This window comes from Nyctibius grandis, chromosome 4, assembly GCF_013368605.1.
Source record: "Nyctibius grandis isolate bNycGra1 chromosome 4, bNycGra1.pri, whole genome shotgun sequence".
Taxonomy (NCBI): domain Eukaryota; kingdom Metazoa; phylum Chordata; class Aves; order Nyctibiiformes; family Nyctibiidae; genus Nyctibius; species Nyctibius grandis.
The window spans coordinates 90,551,125-90,571,403 of record NC_090661.1 but is presented as its reverse complement, the minus strand read 5'-3'; the positions used below and the strand labels follow the sequence as shown (position 1 = coordinate 90,571,403).

The 20,279-nt window shown below is 46.4% G+C and overlaps 1 protein-coding gene across 2 annotated transcripts in view; it reads right to left on the bottom strand.

The window, feature by feature from the left end:
- The window catches only part of SUFU (SUFU negative regulator of hedgehog signaling), a 100,608-nt gene that overhangs the window by 11,579 nt on the left and 68,750 nt on the right, over positions 1–20,279 (bottom strand). For both annotated transcript variants that reach the window (XM_068399299.1, XM_068399300.1), the window contains exons 9-10: positions 13,652–13,786; positions 12,039–12,177 (exon numbers count right to left, since the gene is read on the bottom strand). In XM_068399299.1, coding sequence (XP_068255400.1) covers positions 12,039–12,177; positions 13,652–13,786 — 274 coding nt within the window. The remainder of the gene's footprint in view (positions 1–12,038; positions 12,178–13,651; positions 13,787–20,279) is intronic.

Sequence of the window (20,279 nt, the reverse complement as noted above, 5' to 3'; positions counted from 1 at the left end):
CCCACCGCTCTCCACTGTCCCCTCCAGCTCACATCTGGAAGAGGGCAGCCAGGCTGTCCCACCTCCATGCAGGAAGCCACCTCCCATGCCCACCAGCTCCTTGGTGCCAGTAACATCAGTGGGGAGCGAGTGATTGCCAGGATGCCATGGGTTGTTTGGCAAGTGGAAGCCTCTGGGCTCCATTTGGGTAACACACAAGCAGGGCTATTGGACAGAAAGAGAAAGGGAAGACCCTGGTCTCCCTTTCTTCCTTTAGTTGGCAAGAGAAGAGATTTGAAAACACCAAATCCAGATCCAAGAACTACCAAGTGTCTGCAGTTCTCTCCCCTTCAACCTTACCACCCTGCTGCCACTGCACAGAGACTTCCCAGGGGATGAGGGAACTGCAACCTCCCCTCTCCACCACATTCCCCTCTTCACTGAGCTTCAACCTGCAGCAGGCTCCAGCCCAGGGTTTACAACCGAGCTACTCAGTATGGATGCAGACACCTCCATCAGGCCTTTCTGATCATACCTCGAGCCTGAAAAAACCCTGCTTCAGCTAGGAGCCAGGAGCTTGCTGCTTTGGACAGGACTCTGCAACCTGGCACCAATTTGCAGACTGGCAAGCTGAGAAACATTGCACTGAAACACGCAGTACCACCGCAAACTACTGCAGTCTCCTTGCAGGAGCCTGTAACTATTCTGCCTGTTGAACTGGAGACACTCGTTTGTTGACTGTTTGCAGGAGAAGGAAGCCGTCTGTCCGTGTCGGAGGCAGGAGGGCAACCTGATCGCTCAGCTCAGAAGGAAGAGCTGGGTGGGGAGCTGGAGCTCTGCACAGAGCAGATCAGTTTCTGCGGAGGTGCAGCCTGCAATGGGGTGAGGGAATGAAAACAATTTGGCAGACATCAAAATCTACAGAGCAGCCGGAAAAAGGAGGAGGAATTGGTATTCACAGCAATCAGGCAAGGAGGAAATGAATATTCAGCCATCCACGGATGAGCAAAAATGCCAGAGGTTGGGATGGGTGAGAGAGCAGGAATGAGGAGCCGCAGCTTTGGCAGGGGAACTAGAAGACAAGTGCAGCAGGAAGACCTCTGGGTGCTCCCAAGGTGCCAGAGGCAGGAGAGAAATGGGAGCCACGTGTGCAAGGCAGCCAGCTGCTCTGAGGCTGAAGGAAAACAAGAGTGTGCAGGGGTAAACAGCAAAGGGTGGAGAGAGTGAAGGGGGGCGGACAGGTCAGGTCCCGGCTAAGTGACAGAATCCCAGAGTAAGGACAAACCTACGTGGAGCACTGTGGCTAGGACTGACCTGGGGTGCGACCCCGCGAGATGGCTGAGCCCATCTGCAGCTCACTGCCCCCTCTCAGTTTTAGTAATCCAGCTGAAAAAAACCCTGAATTCCACTGATTTAGTGAGCTGAAGTGACTCCCTGAAGGGTCTGACAAGTGGAGTGGGACAGGAATCCACAGCTCAACTGTCTTGTGGACCATGTTTGTGGGATCAAAGCAACAGCAGCCTGCTCTGTGCAGCACACTGAGAAAAGATCGCAGCACTGTTCTGCAAGCCCTGCATAGACCGTTAACTTTGGTGGAGGGCAGGCATCACAGGCTGCAGTGACAAACTGCTGCAGTGACATTCACACAGTGTGTCACTCAGAGCTCATCCTCAACTGCCCGAGTCAGAAAAAACCCACCCCAAACCCTACTACCCCATGCTGCTGGGGAGACCTGTTCTCCTTCCTGGAGAAGAAGGGAGTCTCAAAAGCGCGGGTGTAACTGAACATACAAGCAGCCATGTCCCTCGGCACAGGAAACTGTCCCTCGGCACGGGAAACCGTCACTCTTGAGCTCTCCCAAGGATGCAGGGGAAAGGCACGCATCTGCAGCACACCAGCTGCTGAAAAGGGCTTTGAAGCAAGAACTATTGTCATCCTGGATTTGCATCTGGACAAGATTTCTCCTCTTAGAAGTAGCCCAATCAAAATGGCCCAAGAGCCGAAGAGCATTAAGGCCTGTGCTCCTAGATCAGGCTGCCATCCCCACCTGCAATCAGCAAAACTACCTTCATGCTGGTGAGTGAGTCTTTGCTCCTACGGAGAAGGATAAGAATAAATCCAATCCCATCTCAGCTTCCCTCACTCACAGTATTTCAGGTTTCCAGTTCTTGTAGCATGCCTGCTCCTGCACAGTAGGATAGCCCATTACATTAACACACACACGTTATATGTGCATGATATTAAAGGTGACATTCCCAGCAAATAAACATGACAGACTGCCATTGCTCTAGGCACCTAATTTAATTTCCTCTGGGATTTAAACCTTAGAAGCTCAAATTAAACAAACAGGCCCCATTCACTTTATATTTCAGACCTGAATCTAGAGTTTTCCTCCGATGCTGTTAACTGATCTTATCAACAGGACACTGCACAGAGATCACGATGATGAAGCAGCTTATTCCCTTCCCAAAGGCAAACAAAGCCCCGTTGTTGTGCTGCAGCCATGGGAAAAGCCGACGCAATCTGGAGGGCAAACGAAGCTATCCCATGCGCACTGAACGGGCCTTTTCTCCCATGAAATCTCTCAGCTGGTGTTGAGGAAGCAAAGGAGCTCTCCCGAGCGGCAGCAGACATCCTGGGTGCCGCAGCGGCTGGACGCTCGCAGCGCGCAGCACTGTGTTTTCACAGCTCTGTGCAAACACTCCTGCCGGCCCAGCCTGCTGAAGCTGGTTACTGGGTGTAGCTCAGCCTTTGTAATGGCTGTTTGCAGTATGAACAGGGAATGGCCTCGCCAGTCAGCTGTGGGTATCTAAAACATCTCCTTCGGTGCTGCATGGTCCTGCTCGCACCAGGATCTCCCTGACCTGACCCAGAGAGGCCTGGACATGTGCTATCCCATTGCCAGCAGATCCAGACTCCCTTTTCTGTGTGCTTTGCTGCTCTGTGAGCGTTAGTCATGCTGCAGATGCTTGGAAGACAATGACTAGCCAAAAGATAAGTCCCTGTTTTCTATCACAGGCACCAACCGCACAACTGAGGTCCGAAGTTTGGGTTCTCGCCGCCTCACTAATAGCTGCATGTGTCCAGACATGTTACAAAATACCAGGCTAGGCTGCCTTATTCAGGTGGATGTGTTCAGGGAACACACGGGCTGTGTGCATGATGTCTCCCTCTCGTGGCAAGTCCCACCTGAGCTTCCTGAAACCTACTTCTTACCTACAGGGCTTACCTATGGGTCAACTGAAGCAGCTTGTGTTGAAGCTTTCGGTGTTGAAGCTTTCATGCCTGCAGATAGTTGAGAAACCTGTATCGTGACTTGTTACAGGTACGTGGCTGCGAGTATATGAAAACAAGTGAGATCTAAAAACGTACACAAGGTCATGGGGCTCTAGACCAGTTCGGCTGACTTTGAAAGCAACTGGTGCTTAGTAAAACATTAAAGACTTTATAGTCAGCTTATTAGGTACCACCCCAGAGCTAACACCCCATCTCTCACCGTAGGGCTCAACCCTACCATGAGGGCTCAGAAAAGGCTGGCTGGGGCCAGAGGTCACACTGATGTTGAAAGCCTGGCACAGCTGGCAAGTCTTTGATGAAGGAAGACCCTCAGAAGCCAAGCTAGGAATCGAGCTGCAGCTCTGTCCAACTTCGGGAGACATGCTTTGTTCAGGGCAAGACAAAGCGATTGGCCCAGGGACAATTAAGCAGGGGTGCTTTTACTGATAATACCCAATTTTCTTGCCTACCTAGAAACAAACCAAACAATCCCACACTTTGCCCTAGTGCCTTGTTTGCATTAAACACTGCCACTTGCTTTTCTAGCAGGTTTTTCAAAGAAAGGAAACCATGTTTTATTAGTTCTGGACTTAGTACAGAGCTGGCTTGTATGGCTCAGTCAGAGATGGTGGGGACACATTGCAATAAACCCCTATGTAAACCATACCAACCCTTCTGAGACACTGTTCACCCATCCAGGTGCTATGCCTGGAATGGGTGGAGCAGTTGTATCCTAAGCCACATGTCATCTGTTACATCTGCAAATATCCAGCAGCTTTTAGGAGCTCTTTGCCCTAAAAATGTTTCAGCTTAATTCCTGTTGATAGCACAGCAAAAAGTGAAGTTAAAGTGGGTCAGCATTTCCCACTGAAATTAAAGATTACCAATAAAACCCCCTGATGAATCATGCTTTCTGCCACAAGCATCCATCCCCCAGCCCATCTCTCTGCTCTCCCCTTGGCTTGGCCTTCTTTGAACTGCTTTGCTTTGACTGCAAGTGGTTCAGGGCAGAAGCCTTGTCACGCCCAGCCCTGACACTGTCTGAAGAGGCCACCTTGCTGCCTGAATCCACCACAGTCTCATTACAGCCTCAAAGGTACCAGTATTGCAACAAACACCTTTAATGGGAAATTCCACTGTTGCTCTTCCAGGAGATTCACAGCCCTCCTTGTAAAGGAAAAACATCCACTCACAGATGCCTCAGGGACCCTATTGCTTCACACCGTGATGTTACAATCCCAGAAGAGGAAGTATATGATGATGCTGAAAGATTTTGACCTTGTGGGATCTCTCCACGACTTTCCCAACTAAAAGGCTGATCCTGATCACTAAAAGGCTCTGATCCTCAGAGCCCAGCCCGACGAGATCAGGCTTACAGACAGAGCTGCTTTCAGTGAACACACAAAATTTGGCTCAGCTGGGGAGCTGACAAGGGAGCCAAGACAACAGGCAATACCAATTCTTTCAGAGTGAAAATGCAAAGGAAGAACAGGCATTTCAGGGAATGCTCCAAGTAGGTGGAAGAAAACTTACACAAAGTAGCCAAAATGTAGTTTGAGTAGCAAGGGAGGGGCATTAGGCAGCAGGATAGTTAGTCGGCTTAAGAAGGATGGAAGAACTTGACTCATCCAAAACTAGCCTGGACAAAGTACTAGAGAACACGCTGCAGGAGAGTTGATACAAGGAGGATTGTGACAATCTAGCGGGATGTTTTTACCCCAGTGTAAGTTTCCCCCCCCAGTGTAAGTTTCCCCCAGAGTCTTATTCAGCACTGAGAAAGAAGAACACAAAGGGATGATGCAGTGAGATTCTGGGAAGACAATAAACTTACTGGAAAGCATTAGTTTAGGTTGCCCTAGACCTGCTCAAGAATTTGGGGGAAGCCACCCAAAAGACTCTGAAAAAGGTTTTTTTGGGAAAGATGCATAAAACTGCTTTGGGGAAAAGCAGGTTGTAGTTGTTCATGACTTAAACCCTTTTGTGGGTGCTGTCCTTAAACTCACCATGCTAGGCATAACACATCTACTCAAGTTTGGGGTGACCAAAAACCAATCCCTATCTCCTCAAGAGAGGACTTTACCCATAGCTGCCACTTACAGGCGAGCACCTCAAGCATCGGAGCAGCTCTTTCAAACGTTGCTTTGAACCTCTGCTGCTGCCATTATGCCAATGTGCATAAATGATTTAACATGTGGTACAGCAGAGAGAAGAACCAGATGTGCTCATTTCCAGGGGAATGTCCTAACTCTACCGGAACAGAGTCATTCTCTTGTGCTCTCTGTCTCTGTGACTAATTCAGTGTTTTATATGATGTGGAACAACTCCAATTGGATGAGCTGAGGAAGAACTAAAATACCCTATAGCTGTGGTGCCTATAAAGCCAAGAAGTAGAAATAGGCGTTCAAATAAAAGGAAAGGAATAAACCATGAGTTTCTCATATCCTAGATGAGTGTTTTATCCCTCAAATATTGATCAGAGAAGGCAAAACTTCTAAGAACTCCACTCTGCAAAACTAGATATTTTTTTTTTGCTGTTTTTACTGAAGAAAACCTTTTATTTCTAGTTTAATTCAACACAAAAGGATTTTTTTTTCTTAGCTTTTGGTCTCTTTAAGGCTTTTGTTTCAGCAAGAAAAACTGAAAATATTTAAAGATTGGGCTCAGTCTGATCTTCTTTCCCAGATTTTTCACTTAGGTTGCCAAACCAAAAGAATGGATCGTCCCCCATGACCCTGCTCACAGTAATCCCCCCACCCGCTGCGACTGCCAGCATAGATAGTGCACGTTGATAGCTCCTGAATGCTGGATGCTTCCCACAGCCTCCACGTACCTATCCTGCCTACAGGCACATTTAACATTTTCTATGAGAAGTTTGACCTTGCTGTCCTAAGCCTCAACTTATTTTTCCATGCTGGATGCCTTGGTTTTTGATTTTTTTTTTAAAAAAAGGTTTTTAGGGGAAAAGGAATCAAATTATCTCAGAGACGTATTTTGGAAAAAGTATTTTTTTGACAGTACTAACAAATGCGTACGATCATTTTGCTGCAAAGCACGAGAACTACCCCTTATGAGGAGAGCGATGAAGATTAGCAAAAAGTGCTCTGGAGGTCACAGGAAAGTCTTTCTCCTGATCATGCAAATGCTTTGCCGAGACAGAAGCCTCTGAAAGACACTGTTTGTCCACAGCCTTTCAGAGAAGGGCAGAAAAATGTACTGAAGAGCTCTTCTTCATTGAGCATGTCCCAGCCCAAGGCAGCTCTGCCCCAAACACAGGGCAGAGGTAGCTAAGGAGTACTTTCCCCTCTGATCATTCCTCTGAGCAGCGAGGGATTGCTATGGCACCAGGCACATCAGAACTAAAGGCAGGGAAACTCTCCAGTGCTCTCAGCGTTTCTGCTGGAAGTCAGGCCGTGTGGAGGAGGAGAAGGAATTTGCCAACTTGAATGAACGGGAGGAGAGGAAAGCAGAGACAGGCCAGGATGAGGGGAAGACGGAGACACAGAAAAACAGGATGGAGGGTAGATCAGAGGCCAAAGCGGGAGGCGACACAAAGGGCAGGGAGACTGGAGGAGAACCCGCCTTTCCACGACCTCAGCATCCACATACTGTCTGCTGGATGTTGTGAACCTACTGGCACGGGAGGCGAGCAAAGAGCGTCCTCCATCAGTGGCTGGTGCCAGAGGATAATACCCCACCGCTGCTGTGAGCTCCTCAGCTCATGCAGAGACACAGACCTTGTGCTGAGAACCAGAGGGTGCCAACGGCAAATGAACCATAGCCTCCATCTGCCTAACAGGATTTGTTCTGAAACCGAGTAAATTACCTGGAAAAAAACGCTCTACACTCAGAGACCAGCGACATCGGGCATACAAAACTTTGGAAATGACTGCATAGAGATTGCCTGCGCCACGTTAATTTGGCCCCAGTGTACGGCTGCCTCACCGAACAAATCTGTAATAGCAGGATCGCCTGCCGTTTTTCTCCCACAAGACCTCTGCCCTGCTCAGTCCTCAGAATGATTCTGCTCACTGTATGCAGCATTAGTCATCATTTCTTCTCATTATCATTCAAATTGTTTCCCCGTTCCCTCCTACTCTCTTCCCCTTTATTTAGTACGCTCCATCCAGCTACTGCCAGCATGGATTATCCTGGAAGTACCTGATCTTACTGTCCTTATCACTCTCACAGCCTCTGACGTGCTCAGCCTCACATTTCTACGAGGCAGGGAAGCTCTCCTCTCCATGCAGCAGACGGGGGAGGAGGCTATAAGAAGCTAAGAGACCTAACAAAGTCATGGAGAAAATCTGCAAGAGCAGGGAGCTGAACGTGGTTCTTCAGCTCCCAGGCTGACCCCCTACCCCAGAGGGGTCCTTTCTCTCTCCTGACCTCCAAAAACAAATTTTAGTCTCTTCCTGAAATTGTTTCTGGTGTTCATCTGTGGTGCCGGAATGCTTGGCAAGCACTGAATTAATCTTCAAAGGATGACTGGAAGAAGGTTTTCCTGAACATACATGGGAAAATGAGTGAAGAGAAAATTCAATCTGAACGTCCACTTCTTGAGGACGTCTTGCCCATCTCAAGACTTGCAGGACCTTGTTTTCCAGCCCACTCAGCCCTGTGGGGCACAGGGGTATCTGCAAAGGAATTCTTCCCAGCCTCCTCCAGCTTCTGGGAACGCAGATCAGACCTCAGGTCTCGAGCCGGCCATCCAGAAAACAAGGAACACAAACTCAGTTACCACCCGAGAACATTTTAGCTTAAGATTCTGGAACAGCATTGAGAAAGAACAGAGTAGTAGAGGCAGGAAGAGGATCCAGTTCTCTAGGGCAACACTTAACAGGCTTCGCCATGAGACTATTGTGACTTTTCTGCAATTACCTGCTTCATTCACTACACACCTTCTAATTTTGACAAATAAAGTGGAAGTCCTATAAGCAAGAGTCTACTTTACTCCATACTCCTGATTCATCCCTCAAACACGCTGCATCTTTGTGCACTGAGGCAGGCATGCTTTGTAAAAAATATATATGATCCTTCAATTAGATATAGTATCAAAATGCATGTGTGTAACAGGGGCAAGGCTAAAGTCCAGAGATATTTCTTAAATTCTGTGCTTGATTTTGCAGTTAATGAGGACTCTTTAACTATAGGTTTGTTTTTACTGCACTGTATTGGCTTGTATGTCAGAGTCTGCAGCAATATCTGATGCATAACATGTACGTTGCACATGATCAAAGACTTGAGTGTCATCTTCTTCCCTAGAACAATAACTGCCTAAAGCAGCAGGAGCAGAAATTATCTAAAGGTAGTGTTAAACAAACCTCCTTCTTCCCTCTGGGGAGAGTAAGCAGTCCAGGTGAGCGAGGTAGGAGGGAAGAAGAGTCTGCTTTGTGCTAGATGGGCAGAGAGCTCCACATAAAAGCAGGGGAGCTTTGCAGAAGCATGTCCTGACTCCCATCACTGGAGACTTAATGATGGTAATTCCCAAAGGATGATGCATGCTGACAGGCTTTGACACAAACTACCCCAGGATAATATTAATATGTATTAAAGGCTCAGGCAACTTTATTGGGATGGGCTTGATCAGTAACACATTTCAACAGAGTGTCTCTATCATCTGCTGGAACATAAGTAAGGGAGGGAGGGAGAACACACGCAAAACCTCACCTTGTTTTGGGTAGGTTTAGAGACAAACAAGGTTGATCTGTGATGAACTGCATGCTTGGCTCAGCTCAGATGTTGAACCAAGAACCTTGGATGCTCCACCACGAATACGAATGTCACTGTGGGGCAGTTAATGTCAGAGTGTCTGCACGATCAGCATCCTTAACCCATCCTTAATCCAACATGGCGTCAGACACCTCCTGCACAGCCTTTCTCTGTGCATCTGGAACATCTACCCCTTGGAAAGGAGAGGTGAGGTGCTTTGCAGGCAGTGTGGGGGCTCTGCTGCCACAGCTCTGGGGGAAGGGGGAGTGGAAAAAAGAACCGCGGAAGCCTTTGATCATGTGTAATGTTAATGCAAGTGTTACACATCAGAGACTTTGCCACGGTAACTAGCATATAAACAGGAGTCTAGCGTTAACAAGGAGGACTTCTTGAATATGTTTGTACATTTCTGAGTCAAAGCAATTTCCCTATTCAACAATACATGACACAGTGGAAGAAGTTCAGAAATAAACCAGCCTGACATGCTTAGACCTTTAATAGAATTTAGCTTCTTAGAACTAATTAAATGTTACTTAAATTAAAAAAAAAAAAATCCAAGTACTTGGGAAAGGTGCCAATTTGACAGCTCTGGAGAATGAAATAATCTAATCATTCCCAGAGCATGGGCAGCAGCAGGACAGGCTTCCCCTCCTAACATGCCTCAAACGTGACCTGGAAAGGCTGTTGATAGAAATGGGGCGTACAATCTCCGTGGTCTAATGACTCCTTGCCTTTTCTGCTGAGACTGCTAAAACGGCTCCCGCCGAGTACCAGCTGCGGTGGTGATACGGACACCTGTCTGGTAGGAATTGTGCTGGGACCTGCCAAACTCCTGTCATCTGCCAACCCTCCACTGGAGCCCAGTGACTGTCAGCTCATTGCTCAGCCCAGTCAGCGCAGGCTGATAGAGTGTGCAGCAGCTCTCCAGCCTGTCCCACCTTGGACATGCTCCACTCCAGCCCACGAGAAGTAAACAGGAGGTACTGTGTTTAGTCTGCAGGTTTGGGCTTTCACTGTACCAAAGCTCAGGCTCAAGAGGAGTCACTCTCTGGCTGCTGCAGAGTCGAGGCCAGGATTTTCAGGCTCTTATTCCTCCTGCAAGATAGGCAAAAATTCCACAGGAGATGCCTGCCATCTCTCTTCCTCTCCACGGTCCCCCTCCATTTACTTGTCTTTGCAACAAGCCCCTGCATTGCAGTGATCTGCTTTCAGCTGCCAACTCTCCTCGGAGCTCATCACTGTGCCTGGGGTCCCAAGCGAGGGAGTAGGAAAATCCTCTCTGGGCCTTGCTGTGAAAGCTTTGCGGGACTTGCCAACTTGGCCAACCCAGGCTGCAAGGGACCAAACCAAACACAGCTCGCCCCCTTGGAAATTTTATGCACAACTTCTTTTACTTCTGAAGCAAAGCCACACGAACCTCCCTCCTCCGCTCCCAACACCACAAGGGACTGCTGAGCACGGATCAAGCCTCCCATTGCATATTAAGCCAAGAGCCTCAGACGCTCCCACATGTATCTCACACAACTGGGTGCTCCTCCTCTTGTCCCAGGCTGCTTTTAGCCTCCCTTCCTCCCTCACCCACTCTGTCCTCCTTCATTCTCATCACAGGACGGGGCAAGAGCCAGCAGCAGAGCCAGTCACATCAGATGAGAAGATCCAATAAGTTGACCTTGTGTAGGAGACAAAAGAGGGAACTTGCTTCTTGTTACCTCTCAGATGTCAGCAGTTCTCCATCTTTCCCTCCCACCTGCTCCAAAAAAACTTCCATAATTTTCAGCAGGCATGGAAGCAAACAGGTTCATAAGGGTTAATATTAGTTACATGTCTGAATGGTGACCTAATTATTGCCATTCTTCACTGTTTAGAGGTTACCTGACTACTCTACACATCAATACATTTTGAGATGTGATGTAAATGCAAGCAAACACACGTATGTTTGGAGTTAACACAGTCACAAGATCCTGTGTATCATATGTTGGCAAGCACAGGAACCAACAGCAAATGACCCACCCTTAAACCTGACCGTTTGCTGTTAATCATTACAGGAGTGTTGCACTTTCCAGTCAGTACAATCAAAGCACGCAAGCTCTTTGAAAATCCCTACACACAAGATGATTCTAGCCAAGATCAGCTCCTTTACAAGTCGTACAGATTTCAAGGTATGATGTCCTCCAGACATATGAATACGGGCAGTGGAATGCCTTGAAAACAAGTCACTGGAAGGTCAACTGTAACACTGCAATGCTAAAACAACCCTCTGCCTTACAAACACAAGGGGAGGCAGGAATGCCACAGTAACAGTGAAGGCAGAGATGTACTGCATGCACGTAGTCCCTCAGAGATGCACTTTTCTGAATAAACACGTTCCTCAAAGCTTTCTTCTTTTTGCAATGAACCATGAAGAAATTCAAGGTTAGAATAGGGCTATGCCATCATATCACTAGTGCATCACTGCTCCATAGGGCTGACCCTCAGGCACTAAGCAGATGGGGAGTTTCCAAGGAAAATCTATGATACAGAAAAAATCTGGGTGCAGTAAATGTGTGGGTGCTTCAAGCAACCACAAGCTTTTGACAAAGAATCAATAGGAAAGAGCTAAAACTGAAAGAAGCTGTGCCCTCTGTGCTGCTCTCCTGTTAGGGATGATGTAAAACTGAGATCTTGGCTCTGTAGGATCACAGTCCCACAGCTTTCTAGCTCTTCCGCCCTGGCTCCATTCTTGTTTAGGTCATTCCACTCTGACTCCCCAAATTCCTTTCTGGAAGAAATCAAGAGTAAATACAGCCTGTAAAGTGTTCACTGACTCCAGGAAATGGACACTACTGTATTCACACATGATTTTTGAACTTTCCAGCCACTGCTTATCAATTTGAGTTCCATTAATATAAATAGTAACAGTTCACCATTATTTTTTGAGTCCATAATTACTGAAAATATTATGCAAGAGATATGAGAGATGTTGCCGCAGAAAATACAGGTTTGTTACACTTTTAAACCACATAAGCCCTTAGCAGTATTATTTTTAGGACACAATAAAGGAGGAAGGGGGAGAAAAAGGAAGGAAGTTCTCTCACTTGCAACCAAGGTCCGTGTGCTGCATATGGGTGCTCTTCTGTAGCAAAGGCTCCTTCTACTCCCGTCGATACAAACGTGATTGCTGTATCACCTGTAATACTTTTATATGTAAAGTGCCGTCCATGTAAGAGCCTTCCCCTGGGGAATAAAACATATCTGCGTGAATTGAGTGGGTGTGAGCAGCATTCAACAGAATGATGAAGATATATCACTATAGCTTCTGCCATCAGCATGGGAAACCATTTTGAAGGCAGCAACTATTAATTTTTCAGGAATATATGAATGATTCGCTCCACAAAGCAGGTCACAAGCCTCCTTCTGAGGCAAGGAGTTCCCCCTTAATCTCAGGGCCGTGTTACAGAACTAGAATACATCTAAATCCCACTGCATGCCTATCCCCATGACGAGGTGCTGATGCATGTAATGGCAGGGGACTGTCAGTCTTTCAGTGAGATGAAAACTGCAGAAGAGAATCCAGACTCCACATCAAGTGGGAATGTGAAGGTGCATTTCTAAGCAGGCTCATTGGTGGGGCCAAACTTACCTACCATGACAATACCTAGTAATCCATTTCCCTGGTGCTTGACCAATGTAACCTGTATTACTTAAGCAAATGCCTAGAAAATATATATACAGGACCATCTACGGGATCACTTCCCTTTTTTTTCATTCAATGTTTTCCACAGGGAAAATGATGGCTCTGGTATTTAGGCTCAGAGCATGTGTAACAAGTACACATGGCTTCCAACATGCAAGGGGGAAACTTCAGGTAAGATACACCGCCTCTAACAGTCACATTTGCTTGATGAGTTACTGCTGGTCAGCTGACATGTGGTAACTGATAAGGACAGACACTTCATGCATTTGTGATGTAAAATAAAATATGTTTGTGTTAACTATCCCATTGGTTTCTCAACAGGCACAGGCGAGTGTGCACCTGCTGCTGCTAACTCTGATACTACAGAACACGCAACTTATTAAGCTAAAGTAACTCAATCACCTGCAATCATTTATCTCTACCCCACAATTCATCTTTATCTTAAGGACTACATTTGCCACAGGTATTTTTAAAAATAGTGCTGACTGAAATTGTGAAAGCCTAGAAAAGTCACTTACAGTGATATGCACAGCCTGAACCTTCAAAAGACGTGCAGAGTATGCACGCAACGTGTTTTTCTTCAATCATGCAAGTGACATAATTTGTCTAAAAACCACTCTTGCATGCATAAACTGACTGCCAACAGGCTTTGCACAATCACTTGTGTCTGAGTCCATAAGCCAAAATTAACAACTTAAGAGTTTTCTTTGACAGAATATAGTAAAACATCCCTTCTTTATCACAGAGTTGCCAGCATTAGACTAATAAAAAAATCCCTATACTAACCCTGTCCTATTTCAGCACTCAAAATGTACTGGATGACATAAAAAGAATGAGAAACAATCTTACCACAATGAACACACATGCAAAGAATCATCTGTTTCTAATGTGTTTTGGCAAAATATCTCAGCTCTGGCCTTTAAAGACCCATTGTATGCATGTCTGTATGGTGAAACAACGCCACAAGGCAGAAGCGGCATGTTAGCACAAGCCGAGGAGAACGGCTTCACTCACCTTAGACAGAGGGGAATGAGAGCTCCGGACTCCTGGTTAAATTTCAGGTGTACGCTCTCCAGCTGTCTCGTGCGGATTAGTTCATGAGGAATGATAGCTGCTGAGCTCTCACTTTCTAAACTGTCCTTACGGCTTCTAAGAGAAGAGACAAAATGCATATATTTAGGATCCCAGTGCTGTGTGCTATTTCTGCTGCGTTTCAGAGCGATTGTGCAAACATGGAAGGACACAGGAGCAAACTGTTACGAAGACATATCTGAGTTTTCATCACCCCTACAGAGACTCAGCCTCCCGCAAACTACCGGTTGCAGCATGCAGCTCTTTACCTTGATTTGATGACCTAGGATCTGAATTGTTGCACACATGTGGTGCATCCCTTGCCAGCATACAAGGAATACAATTTCTGTGAAGAACTGGAGCAAAACTATACTCTCCAAAACCCCAAACCACTATAAAATGGTGTGGAAGAATTACTAGGTATGCCCTCCCTCTTGCTTTTGCTTTATTGTCAGGATTTTTTAGGCAGTGGCCTGCAGGGAAGAGCTGTCCAGGCCCTTGTGCCCTTGCTCAAATACCTTTGAGATCTGAGGCATCCCTACAACTGTCTCCAAATCATTTCTTTCCACAGTTCAACCAGAAGGTTTTGAAAACACTCCACTTCCACCAGCATCAAATGCAACAGCCAAAAGATGGACTCGACATGTGATGAGTAGGACAGCTGTTAATTGCTTTCCCTTATAAGTGGGGCTGCTTTAAGACAATACAGCTTTGATTTCTTATTTATTCACTCGTTTCTGCAAGGCCAGCACATCGTGAAGCTACGACTAAAGGTTATGTTGTTACATGATCAGGAACTTTGCCAGACAGAATCCTGGTATATCTCAAAATACTTGACCATAAACACTTTATATGTTCAAAAAGCATCATTGCAATCCCTTACTTGATAGTCCAGAACAAAGAATGAAGGATGGGGGGGTTACCATTTTTGCAGATGACATGGACTGATGTGATGTGTCTGATAGGTGATTTATATTTTTGTGACCTGGCCTTCCACATGAACTTAACAGAGGTACGACTTTGTTAAGATAGTTTCTGTAGTACAGAATCACCAGAGGAGGGGGACAGGGAAAGCAGGAGGGAGCTGAAAGATGCCATATTGCAATGTGGTTCCATTGTGCCAGACAGACCAAAAGCCAAACAAGGCTATCAGGCTGTGGCTCCATTTGGGAACACTGTCAAAACAAGCCTGGATCCTTCCTCCACCCAAGCGGAGCCATCTTTAATGTACATCTGGAAATAATTGTAAAGAAAGAGCTTGACCCTCACGAGCTGACTTAGATCACACCTCTACTTGATTTTACATTTGGGTGCTGTCCCAAAATTACTCCCATCCACCACACGCATAGTAGTACAGTTCAGTGTGGCTTCCAAAGCAGAACAGCCTATTGCCTCTGCCAGGTCACCTAGTCCCAGGCGAGCCTTTCACCCAGGCTGCTGAGCTGCCCACTCTGAAATGAGGATACAAGCTAAACCCTGATATCTCACAGTGCCTTCCTGCAAATACTCTGAATGGACAGATCAGAGACACGCAGGGAAAAAAAATCAGAGCAGTTCAGCTCCCTGAAAGATAAAAACTGTAAAATGCGTCCCATGCTCTGCCTTAGCAACACACAAAAGCAATAATGGACCCAGCAAGGACACAGTAGGTCAGGATACAGCTTACGCATGCAGTAGGCTGAAGGACTGACAGTCAGCAGAGTGTCAGTCTGGTGGGTTAACCCTGAAGCAAAGACACAACGTGCTTTGTAGTCTATAGGTGGCACTTAAAGCTGTTTAATCTACTTCAGCAAACATTTTACAGCTCTTTGTAGGTGGGGTCTTCAAAGAGTGGAGTGGGCCAGCATTTTGCAGGCTGATTACCTGAGAAGTGCAGTTACAGTTGATTAATGATCAGTTGACCTTAAGCTAAGCTTTGCCTCAACTTCCTTATCAGATCTTATATACACAGTGAGCTGTGGGAAAGTCAGCCTGTGGTCTACAACTTCCAATCATTCATTTATCAATCCCTACCAAAAGGGTCAGCCATTAGCAACGCATGATTTTCAAGCAGGCCATAAGCTTGCACTGGTTAAATGAAGTTCCAGAGTTTACACACCCTGGAGCAGATCAGAGTTTTATAGCAATGTTATTGCTACAGACAAGAGACTGTGCCCTTCTCACCTGGACTGCCTAAGTGCGCCGGGCACGTCCCATTACACAGCCTCCCAGGCAATCGCTGCTGTAGGTTCACGCTTTGGAAGGACAGACAGCCACAGGACAGTTCCTCATACCCCTGGGCTCCAAACCCCCAGAGGTGAAGGTGGGTTTTTAGGTTGCCACCATATGAGCCAGTACAGCTGCTAGCACAATGGGGCCGCAGTCTGGAGGGGAAACAGCCTCCGGTTGTTAATGCAATAATAGGAATGACGACAATATTCTGGAGGCAAGGGGCAAAGCTTTCTAAGTCTTATTAAAAACAGCAAATGCTGTTTGTCATTACACGCCCAAGAGAAGATGTTGACTAATATATAACTATCAAACGGAACTGTCATGACTTTAAGGCTGTCAATAATTATGACTTCACATTAATAAGTAACCAGCCCTTCTGTCAAAAAGGTGAAGGAGTGAAGCAAAATGGTAGTTAATACTTTGAATGACATGAAATTATTAATCCTTTCCACAAAACTTTTCCAAAGTAGTCATGGTCTCTGTGTTTCTTGTTTCACTTTAGTGGAGCTCACACAATTTCAACTATTTATAAAGTTAAGAGTGAAACTCCAGTAGCAGAAACCAAATAACCTTCTATCTAAGCTATACCTTTCTGAACAAGAGTTGTGTGTTGTGGACTGCGCATAACACACCAAGAGGCCACAGTGCCATCACTTTCAGACTCTGCAAACATGTCGCATGACACGGGGACTTGGCAAGACCCATTAAAATTCTCTCGTTGGGAAAGGAAATCCTTGTGCTGACCCTTCCAAAGTGTGATGGCCCAGATGAAGGGTCGGCAGGACTTCTAGGTTGTTATTAATAAAAAGTTCATGTCGTAACACACGTTGCCATCCACAGCTTGTAGTTTTCAGCCTCAGAAGAAAATGTAGGAAAAGTTTGCTTTCTAACACTAACATCCCTGGTTTTACAACTGTTGGTTACCCATAAGCCTTTGCTTCCTCCACCTCATCACCAAATAAATCAGCAGCAAAAGCCAGTGGAGTTTTACTTGTTATGATTAAGATCTAGCTGACTATCATGTAAAATGTTGCAAACTTTGTCTATTCCAGATTTAATACTTCATCCAACCCACACAAAAAAATTCCATCTTTCTCAGTGTGCAGAAAAAACAAGTCTGCAAAAGCCAGGGCTGCTGCATTAGGAAAGGCAGTAGATTTAAATGGAAGCAGCACGCCGGAAATGCCCCAGTTTAAGGACTGAACATCTCATGTTTTGTGAAACTGGAGGGGAGTTGGAGGAGATTAAAGCGCATTTCCCTCTGATTGGGAGCTTGTGGGAGGTGTAAACGTGGGCAGTTGTCAGATTAATTCTTTAGATGATTACATTCTTTTTGTTTCTCTAAAGCTGTTTGTAGTTGGGTTTGATGTCTCCTGTTCTGGGCAAGTGTATTGCTGCAGTTACCAAGGTGACTTTAGCTGACTTTCAACTATTTTTTTCCAGCTTCAGTTTCTACCAGTAGTCTGCTTCTGGGTGGAGGAGAGAGGGAGGAAATTATGTTTGGTGTTTTTTTTGGTTTTTTTTTTTTTTATATCATCAATGCTAATTAACAGTCCATGAACGTAAATCAAAGCCATGTTTGATTTTTGCTTTTTTTTTTTTGAGAGAGAGGGGGGTGGTTAAACCATTGCAAAGGTCTCCAGTGTGGCCAGTAGCTTCCCCAGACCTCTGTCAACAGGGAGAAAGGGCCTGAGGAGACTACATGTCCCAGCATGCTGTGCTGCTTCTTGATGTGAGCGGCTACACGTAGGAACCTGTAGCCTCCCAGGGGGCCCTCTCTTTGTATTAAAGATGAGGGTGGCTGCAACCTGCTTAACTTTATGCCAATTAGCAGCAGCCCCTGGGGATCCTGGAAAATCGCCAATGCAATCACTGGGTTGCACAAAGTTTGGATGTCCCCTCCTTATAAGTCATGTTTATAGCAACCTCTTCTCAAGAAACCCCACTGGCAGTTATTTGATGGGATTCAAGAATAACCAGGTTGATCAGATTAAGAAAGATTTATTTATTCTTGCATTTGTGTTTTGCTTTGTGATCAGAGCACATGATCTCATGGATCTGTCACGAAAGGAGGTCTCAGTTCCCTTCCAAGCTCTGTCACTGACATGCAGCATAATTTCGCTGCATTTCCAAGTTACCCTCCCAGGTACTGAAACCACAAAGGACACGCTGTTGGAAGGTGGCCACGTCAGGGGCTCTTTGTAGGAGTGGGTGCCCACTGCACCCGAGTTACAGTCATTGCTCCTTGCTTCCTCAGTACAAAACCCAGCACTGTGAGTTAGCAAATGCGAACCATTAACACAAGCTTACACAGCTGGGAGAGAAAGGTTGGACCACTTTTTTTTCTCTTTTTTTTTTTCTTTTTCCTCCTTTCTTCCCTTCCCAACTGTGGCTGTTTCAAACCTCCTCACTCCCTAATGAAGATATGGTCAAAGATCACTTAAGTGCCAGCAATCTTCCAGTGTCTTTCCCACAGTTTCCCCTGAAGGGCAAACCAGCAGTTGTGGGAAAGAGCCCTAAGCATCTTGGCACACAGAGTTACAGCACACGTCACAGACACAGCGAGGCAAACGCAGAAACAGGGAGGACACAGTTACACAGCTCCTGCTGTGGTCACACTGAGACAAGGCTAGCTCGAGTGCTCAGATCTGGGTGCTCATCACCCTGGTTAAACTGGACGGTGAAGAAGTTCTGTGTACATTTCCTGGCACAGAAGGGCTCCAAGGACAATGCCAGTAGCAACAATCTTCTTGCCAGTCACATATCCCTTTGGAAAGCTGCATAATAACTACTGTCAGTGCTTGCAGGGGCCAGACTGTTCCAGACCTGCAGCTGAACTGGGACTGAGAGATTTAGGCTGTGCCACTGGCACCCTGCAGACTCATGGGCAAAGTCAAACAACTCTTTTATGCTTGAGGTTCCTTGTCTGTAAAACTGAGACATTTTTCCACATAGGGGTGTTGCAAGGATTAAGTCAATGTTTGCAAAGCACTTTTGGATTATTAGATGGGGAAAAGCTATGCAGAAGTGCAAATTATTAGCACTCTGACCGCTCTGCACTTCCACTGACACTGGTTTTCCAGACATTTGCTTTTCTAGTTCGCAGGCTTGTCACCCAGCACTCAGCCTCATGCTGAGAGACACTCCCTAAAGTATATTGCCTCCCCCCATTCAGCATTCCTTACTCAAGCAAGACACCACTGAATGGCGTCTTCATGAGAGAGCATGCCTAAATAAGCAGGACTGGATTGGAAACTTACTGCTTAGTGGTTGCAGAATCAGAAAGTCTGGCCAGAACTAGACAGTTTCAGAGAACGCTGAAATGCTTCCCTTTATGTAAAAGTCTGCCTCCAAGAACTGAAGACAGGAAACCAGCTACACAGACAACAGCTCCCCTCCGCCCAAGTAAGCAGCAACCAAAACCCAGTGCAACTGGGAGAAGCAACGTGCAGACTCGCCTCGAAGCAAATCCTACATCTTGATATTACCGTCAAAGCTTCCTCAGAAATGCTGCTCAGATGGAGCTTGTTAATGTGCATTAACCCACTGCTGCTCACTGAAAGGGGAAATCAGTGTGCCCTATTTACCAAGTCAGAGAACTACATGGGCAGTGGACTCCAGTCCTGCAAGTGGTGCCACTGTTACTCACATGCTCCAAACCAGGCACACTATGTGACAGTCTGAGGTTATCCCAGGAGGACTTCTGGAGTGACACAACTCCTCCCTCTTCCCACCAGGGCAACAACCTGAGATGCTCAGGGTGCAGTGCACCAGAAGGTCATGGCCAGGACAGTCCTGCCAGTCCCACCTGCTGGAGGGCTGTTCCCTGCTCTGTTTGCCAGGAACCTGCCTTCATTTCCCTGCACAGCTAGAAACTGTTCAGGGCTGGATGGAATTAGTACACGGGCACAGAGCTACCATATGTTCAGGTTTCCCTAGACTCAACCTGTCTTTCTGCTTGGAAATTGAATGCAGATGGGATTTGAGGTCTCTGGGGCATCCGTTGTAGGTCCCTGGACAAATGACCACGGTGCATGAGTGGACCAGTGCACGCACAGTTATCTGGGAAAGCCCAGACAGAAATACGGGAATCAGGCACGTTAAACCACACCACTTTATCCTTCTTGAGAAGGGGGAGAGTGATAAACAGCAGAGAGATGCTGGAAAAGCCTTGTCAAAGTAACACAGCCTTGGGAGACCATTTTCCACCACTCAAGCCTCACCTTCAGACACTGGGGATGTTTGTGGGCATTACTTGAATCCTAGCACACTGAAATGTAGCAATTACTGATATTTTAGCCTCAACATGTGCAGTAATGCAGCATGCTAGCTCGAAGTTTCTACTTCATGCCTCAGCTGA